The sequence below is a fragment of the Chrysochloris asiatica genome, unplaced genomic scaffold, assembly GCF_000296735.1.
Source record: "Chrysochloris asiatica unplaced genomic scaffold, ChrAsi1.0 scaffold00031, whole genome shotgun sequence".
Taxonomy (NCBI): domain Eukaryota; kingdom Metazoa; phylum Chordata; class Mammalia; order Afrosoricida; family Chrysochloridae; genus Chrysochloris; species Chrysochloris asiatica.
The window spans coordinates 9,306,612-9,315,186 of record NW_006408549.1 but is presented as its reverse complement, the minus strand read 5'-3'; the positions used below and the strand labels follow the sequence as shown (position 1 = coordinate 9,315,186).

Sequence of the window (8,575 nt, the reverse complement as noted above, 5' to 3'; positions counted from 1 at the left end):
ATCATCTATTTTGTCTTCTTTTGTTTGTGCAAGTCTCACAACATTTGATAGTCTTTGTATGCCCTGCATTTGTTTTTGTTCTTGTTGTTGTTAAGTGCCATCGAGTAAGTTCTGATTCATAGCAACCCTGAACAGGATTCCCAAGGAGCAGCTGGTGAGCTTGAACCACTGATCTTGCCATTTCAAATTGACCTTACAGTCCAGCGCATTAATCCACAGTGCCACACCAGGACTCCATGCCCTGTATTAGAGTCCTTAAATTTGTCCGTATTTTTTCATTGATGACCTTTATCATTCTGGGATTAATAGTTAGGTTTTAATCCATGTTGAGTTGGTTTCCATATATGGTGTGAGATAAAGGTCTTGTTTCAGTCTTTTGTATATTGATTTCCAGTTTTGTCAGCACCGTTTGTTGAAGAAACTATCTCCTCCCCATTCAGTGTACTTTGGCTCTTTGTCAAAGATCAGTTGACTGTATATGGATGCGCTAATTTCTGGATTCTCAATTCTGTTCCATTGATCTCTGTATTTTTCAGGTAATGCAGTACCAGTACCAGGCTGTTTTGACCACTGTAGCTATGCATTAAAATTTGAAACCAGGGAGTGAGAGGCCTCCAACTTTGTTCTTCTTCTTAAGCAGTGCTTTGCTTGTCTGGGGACTCTTTACTTTTCATATAAAGTTTGTAATTATTTTTTCTATCTCTTTAAAGAATGTCAGAATCTGGATTGGGATTGTGTTATATCTGTATATTACTTTGGGTAGTATTGACATTCTTAACAATATTAAGTCTTCCTATCTAGGAACATGGTATATTCTTCCATTTTTGTAAATCTCTTTTGGTTTCTTGTAGTAAGTAATGTTTTGTAGTTTTCTTGGCGTAGGTCTTTTGTTTCTCTGGTTAGATTTATTCCTAAATATTTCATCCTTTTGTAAATATTTCAGCTTTTGTAAATGGTATTGCTTTCCTAATTTCCTTCTCAGTGCTATCATTATTAGTATAGAGGAATCTGACTGATTTTTGTATGTTGATCTTGTACCCTGCCATTTTGCTGAATCTTCCAATGAGTTCTAGTATTTTTACTAGACTCTAGCTGAGTCTTTGGGGTTTTCTATGTATAGGATCATATCATATGCAAACAGAGTTCTACTTCTTCTTTGCCTATTTGGATGCCTTTAATTTCCTTGTCTTGTCTTATATAGCACTGGCTAAGACTTCCAACATAATATTGAATAGTAGTGGTGATTAAGGGCATCCTTGTATGGTTCCTGTTCACAAAGAAAAAGCTTTCAGTTTCTCTCCGTTGAGAGTGATGTTGTCTGTTAGTTTTGTATATATGCTCTTAATTATGTTGAGGAATTTCCCTTCAATTCCTCCTTTGTTGAGTGTGTTTATCAGGAATGGATGTTGGATTTTGTCACATGCCTTTTTGCATCAATTGATATGATCATGTGGTTCTTTTCCTTTTTTAAATTTGTATGGTGGATTACATTGATTATTTTTCTAATATTGAACCATCCCTGATATGAATGAATCCCATTTAATCATGATGTATTTTTTTTTTTTTTATGTGTTGTTGGATTCTGTTGGCTAGGATTTTTCTGTTGAGAATTTTTGCATCTATGCTTATGAGGGATATTGGTCTATAATTTTCTTTCTTAGTGGTGTCCTTTCCTGGTTTTGGCATGAGGATTATGCTTGATTCATAAAATGTATTAGAAAGTTTTCCATCCTTTTTTATATTCTGGATTTATTTGAGTAGAATTGGTGACAGCTTTTCCCTGAATGTTTGGTAAAACTCACCAGTGGATCTGGGAGTTGTTTATTTTTGGTTGAGAGTTGTTACACTTGAGCCATTGTTGTTGCCACTGTGCCAATCCATCTAATTAGGGTGCTCCTCTATTCACTGACCCTCCACTTTTTCAAGCATGATGTCTTTCTTTAGAGACTGGTTCCTTCTAATAATGTATCTAAAGCATGAGATATGAAGTCTTGCCATCCTGGCTTCTAAGAAGCATTCTGTCTGTACTATTCTAAACAATTGTCTATTGATCTATGTACGGGTTCCTCATGAGCACAGTTAAGTGTAACAGACCACCGATTCTTAACATTATAATCCATTGCTTGTTATAATCCACACAGTTGCAAACCTTTGCATAGGTGATAAAGTGCAGGTAAACATCTTTCTGGTATTCTCTGCTATCAGCCAAGATCTATCTGATGTCAACATTGGTGTCTTTCATTCCACGTTCTCATCTAAATCTGGCTTGAACCTCTCTTTGTCAGTGTACTGTTGCATAATTTTAAAGTTACCTTTAGCAAAATTTTACTTCCATATGATGTAAATGACACTATCCAATAATTTCCACATACTGTTGGATCACCTTTTTTTGGAATGGGCACAGATAAGGATCTCTTCCAGTCAGTTGACCAAGTAGTTGTCTTCCACATTTCTTGGCATAGATGATTGAATGCTACCAGTGCTGCATCCGTTGTTGAAAGATTTCAGTTTGCATTCCATCACTTCCTGGAGCCTTGTTCTTTGCCAGTGCCTTCAATGCACCATGGACTTCTTTCAGGATTGTTGGCTCTTGATTATATGCTACTCTTGAAATGGCTGAACATCAACCATTTCCTTTTGGACCAATGAGTCTATATATTTCTTCCATCTTATTTTGATGATTTCTGCATCATCCAATATTTTGTCTGTTGTTGTTAAGTGCCATCGAGTCAGATTCGACTCATAGTGAACCTGTATAGAGTTCCAAGGAGCAGCTGGTGAGTTTGAACCATTGACCTTGTGGTTCAAATTCACTTTACGATCCAGTGCTTTATCCCACAGTGCCACACCAGGCCTCCTTTTGACCATAGAATCACTTCAATATTTCAAGTGAAGACATGAGTTTTTTCAACTTGAGAAATGCTGAATGTGCTTTTCTCCTTTCGGTTTTCTAACTTCAGGTCTTTGTACATTTCATAATAATACTTAACTTTGTCTTCTTGAGCTGCCCTTTTGACATTTTCTATTCAGTTCTTTTACCTCCTCATTTCTTCCATTTACTTTAGCATATCTGCGCTGGATAGCAAGTTTCAGACACTCTTCTAACATCCATTTTAGTCTTTTCCTTCCTTCTTCTTAATAACCTTTTGCTTTCATTCTGTATGATATCATTGATGTCATCCCACAACTCTTCTGGTCTTTAGTCATTAGTGTCTGATGTAACAAATGTATTCTTGAGATGGTATCTAAAATTCAGGTGGGATACTTTGGTTCTCCTGGACTTGTTTTAATTTTCTTCAGCCAGAACTTGCATATGAGGAATTGGTGATGTGTTCCACAGTCTGCCTCTGACCTTGTTTTGACTGATGATAATAATAAGCTTTTCCACTGTCTCTTGCCACAGATACATTCAGTTTGATTTCTGTGTATTGCTTCTGGTGAGGTCTATTTATATAGTCATCTTTGATGTTGTTTAAAAAGGTATTTGCAGTGCATAAATCATTGGGCTTACACAATTCTGTCATGAGATCTCCAGCATCATTTCTGTTACCAAGACCACATCTACCAATTACTGATCCTTCCTCTTTGTTTCTAACCCTTGCATTCCAGTCACTAGTATTTATCAGTATGTCTTCTTAATTGCATGTTAGATCAGTTTCACACTAAAGAAGTTGGTAGAATTCTTCAGTGTCATCATCACTGACTTTAGTGGTTGGTGTATAAATTTGAATAATAGTGGTGCTATCTGGTCTTCCTTGTAGGCGTTTGGATATTATCCTCTCACAGACAGCATTGTACTTCAGGATAGATCTTGAAATGCTCTTTTTGATGCTGAATGTGACACCATTCCTCTTCAATTTTCATTTCTGGCATAGTAAGCCATATGATTGTCTGATTCAAAATGGCCAATACCTGTCCATTTCAGCTTACTAATGCCTAGGATATAGATCTTTTTGCGTTGTATTTCATTTTTGACAACTTCCAGTCTTCCTAGATTCATACTTCCTATATTCCATGTTCTAATTGTTAATGGATATTCACAGCTACTTTCTTTTCCTAATTTTGAGTTGTGTTCCATCACCAAATGAAAGTCCTGAAATTTACTCCATTTGCACCATCACTGTCAGCTCAGTTTGATTATTAGAGTCCCATACACCCTGTTGGCATTGTCCCACTCAGCAATTTGGTGGGATCTTACAAAGCCCGTGACTGGGAGAGCCATGTCAAATAACCATTCAATAGTACTTCATATGTGTATGAAAATTCTGTGAATTGGGGGAAATTATGTATTCTTGTGGTTTCAGTGTTTTGTTTCAGAATGACTCAATATTATTTTCATAGATTTAATACTGATACTTTTCAGGTGTTTAATTGTTTGTCATTTTCAGGCTCTGCAATTTTTGCATAAATTCATATCCCAGATTACCATAGATATATTCTTTATTGACTGGGAACGCCCTAAAGGAAAGGTTCTTAAAGCTGTTGAAGGTAACTGAAATAACCATTTGTAGCAAAATTGTTTTCCTACATTTACAGAGCAAAGAAGGTGAAATCCTTTCACTGGTTTTTCTCTCTCTGAACAGGTGAAGGTGGTGTACGTAGTGCTGCTGTTCCTGTAAGCATATGGAGGACATATTTCGTTGCAAATGAATGGAATGAAATTCAGACTGTGAGAAAAATTAATCCACTCTTTCAAGTACTTACTGTCGTCTTCTTTTTGGAGGTATCAACTGTTTGATGTAATTATATGCACCACAGATATGTGTTGTTGTTGTAAAGTGCCGTGGAGTTGGTTCCGACTCATAGCAACCCTGTATTGGGTTTCCAAGGAGCTGCTGGTGAGCTTGAGCCACCGTCTTTGTGGTTCAAACCAAATTTGTAGTCCAGTGCATTAACCCACAGTGCCACACCAGGACTCCATGGGTATATAGATAAGCTCATAAATACTAACTTAATAGAATTCCAGCTATATTTTCATGACAGCAGTTGGGTTTTCTAAAGGTCACCATATTGCTCTCACTGCCATTTAAAATAGTATCTTTTAAACTTTTGGTTCGTTTCAGAATCACATAGAGAGCTTTTGCAAAGTGCCTTTGCCTGAGTGTATTTCTAGAGATTAGGTTTAATTCAGTAGTTAAGATACGAGGAACCCGGAAAGTGGAATTTAAAGATAGTGGAGTTTTTCCACAAACTTTTTGCCACGAACTTTTTGAACCTTGTATTTCACAAAAGCTCTCTCCTTGATTCATATTCTCACCCTTGTATTAAAAGCACTATTAAATGTGTGAAAGACTTTCACAAATTATTATTATTATTTTTCAACAAATCGATTTTGAATGTCTATTTAGGAGCTCGGATAGTGTAGTGGGTTAGGAGTTGGGTTATTAATTGCAAGTTCAGCAGTTTGAATCTATCAGGTGCTCCATGGGAGAAAGATGAGGCTTTTTGCTCCCATAAAGATTTATAGCCTCAGAAATTCTATACTGAGTCAGAATCGACTCTGCAACACAAAACCACTATTATGGGTTGTGTTCTTTGCTAAGGGACTACTGAACTGAGCAAGATAAAATAAATGAGTATATATTTATGTTTCTTTTACAGTTATTTCCTAGGCCTGATTGGAATTACTAAAGGATAAGTATAATGTGAAAGTTGGAAACAAACGAGAAGGATCAATAGTTGGGAAACAGGTCTTGATAGAAATGATACTGAGATTACTTGATAGAATTTTCAAGACTGATTACCCATTCATTGGAAATATCTTTGGTCAACAACATAAACCGACTGACTTTACATGACGAGGAGTCTTGGTGTGGTGTTGTAGGATAAGCACTAGACTGCAAACCACAAGGTCAGCAGTTCAAACCCACCAGCTGCTCCTTGAAAACCCTATACAGAGTTGAGGGGTGCTATGAGCCGAAACCAACTCAACAGCACTAAACAACAACATACTTGAGGAATACTCATTCTCTGCAGTGTTGTCTATAGCTTGTTATGACCCACATAGTCGAAAGGCTTTGTGTAGTTAATAAAACACAGGTAAGCATCTTTATAGTAGTCTCTGCTTTCAGCCAAGATCTATCTGATGTCAGCAGTGATATGTTCTCGTCTGAATCTGGCTTGAACCTCTCTCTGGCAGTTCCTGTCAATGTACTGTTGTAGCCATTTTTAAAATATTATCTTTAGTAAAATTGCAGACAATATTGTAGAGAATGAGTATTCCAAAACACTTAATAGTGCTTATGATGAGCCTGTACATAGACTCAGAGGCAGTCATTCAAACAGCAAGGGAACATGGAAGTGTTTAAAAATCAGTTTTAAGGAGGGCCTAGTCCCTAGAGAAAGACACCATGCTTAGAAAACTAGAGGGTCAGCGAAAAACAAAGAGGATTTGAACCTCAGTAATATTAATTGACACCATGGCTGCACCAATGGACTTATACACAGCAGCAATTGTGAGAATGACACAGGACCATGTAGTGTTTTGTGCTGTTTTACTTAAGGTCACTATTAGTGGCAACCAGTTTGATGGCACCTAACCATTACCCAACAACATTGTAAGGCAAGAGCCGTGACTACAGTTGAACAAGGCTTGATAGATTGTAGATGCTTATGATCCATTTCTAGTCATTTTATCTGCTTGGAATCACTCAAGGAAATATTCAGAGTAAAGTGAAGCCTGGGCCGCGTTTAGATGGGTGACAGGTTTTGTCAAGAATTGGCTGCTTAAATAATGTTAAACAGGAATGGTTAATTCTCAAGCGTTTGTACAAACTTGAGAAGTTTGGTTTTTTTTTTTAAGTAAGAGATAAATGTTTATTAATTCAAAACAGTTTTCCCTAGAGGTGTTTTGTGGAACTTTAAAAGGTGTTTCATGAAGAAGGAAATTTGACAGTCAAGTAGATTTGGAAAAACTTGGATTAAATGAAGTCATATAGATTTCTGGACTATAAGACTTCTGTGATCCTTCTTCCTGTGAGGGGTGTTAGGTGTAAGAGAGTGAGAAGAATGTCCAGACCGAACTGTGGTTTCCTTTTTGAAGAAATTAAAAAAAAATACTGTTTTAAAAGCATAGAAACATTTAGTGTACCTGTTAAATACTCATGAAATACTGGTTGTTGGTTTGATTCACTAGTAGTTAATTGAAGGAAATTTTATTTTTTTGACAAATTTTTGAGTTATCTTGCTGTGTGTATGTTTATAATGATGTTGTTGTTAAGTGCTGTCAAGTTGCTTCCAACTCATAGTGATCCTGTATAGCGTTTCCAAGGCTGTAAATCTTTGTAGGAACAAAGCCTCATCTTTCTTCCTTGGGGTGGTGGGTGGGCTCAAACTGCTGAACTTGTGGTTTACAGTCCCATAAGCACAGATAATGAACTAATATTTAGTGCTTAGTTACATTGAAGGACAATGCCAAATGAATTAACTACAGACATTGTTGAGGTTATCTGATGAAATAATTTGTATTAAAATACTTTGGAATTAAATAATTAAATAATTGGATAAAAATGATTTTTATGTAGTTTGTGGTGGTGGTGGTATGCCGTGGAGGTGTTTCCAACTCATAGCGACCCTGTACAGGGTTTCCGAGGCTGTAAATCTTTACCGGAGCAGAAAGCCTCATCTTTCTCCTGCGGAACCGCTGGTAGTTTCAAACTAGCTGACCTTGAGGTTAGCAGCCTGACTCATAACCACTACGCTACCAGAGTTCCTTTATGTAGTTTGTACGAATTGAATATTTCTTAGTGTTTCAAGGTGAGGAGTAAGGGAGAGTCTCATTTTCAATCTAGAGGAATTTTCTTTATCCATGTCTTTTTAAGCCATTATTTTTCCTTTTTATTCCAGGTTGTGGGATTTAAGAACTTGGCATTAATGGACTCGTCTTCTAGTCTTTCTAGAAGCCCATCTAGCTATCTAGCTCCTTACAGCCGCATTTTAAGATATGCAATATCTACTGCTCTTTGGCTAGTCATTGGCGTTATACAGGTAAGAACAAATCACTTATAACCCTGTTTGCATACTAATTAACCTCAAATATTGATGGAATCCTAATTTCTACAGCAAAAAGAACGTTGTAACAAGAACAATAGTCATAATAGCTAATTTTCAGGTGTTGCAAACTCGTTGCCTATGCTAGTTAATTGCTTTACACATATTAACTTTACACATAACCTTTAGAGAGAGATTCCATTAGTATCCTCATTTTATAGGTAAAACTGAGGTACAAAATCATTAAATAATGACTTATTAATAGTGGAGCTCTGGAAAGTAGTTCAGAGCCTTAGGTTTTCGGTCATAGGAAAAACTCCTTGTTTATATATGATGGGACTTCAGAAAATTAGTGGAAAAGTAGAATTAAAAGATAATGACCTGAGGGCTCAGGACCATAGTTGCTGGGGACACCATGGTCACTTGGTATAACGTAGTCTATAAATACAATATTCTACATCTTTTCTTTGCTAAGTCATGATTGGGATCTTAAAAGCTTATGAGCATCCATCTAAGGTGCAACTATGGGTCTCCTTGTGTGAAGAAAAAAAGAGTGATAGAAATTGAAGATGGTTGGAAACAGTTA

At 36.6% G+C, this 8,575-nt stretch overlaps 1 protein-coding gene across 1 annotated transcript in view; it reads left to right on the top strand.

Moving 5' to 3' along the window:
• The window catches only part of TMEM67 (transmembrane protein 67), a 96,071-nt gene that overhangs the window by 63,783 nt on the left and 23,713 nt on the right, over positions 1–8,575 (top strand). Inside the window, exons 19-21 of the mRNA XM_006859218.1 lie at positions 4,389–4,488; positions 4,584–4,723; positions 7,846–7,986. Of these exons, the coding sequence (XP_006859280.1) occupies positions 4,389–4,488; positions 4,584–4,723; positions 7,846–7,986 (381 nt within the window). The remainder of the gene's footprint in view (positions 1–4,388; positions 4,489–4,583; positions 4,724–7,845; positions 7,987–8,575) is intronic.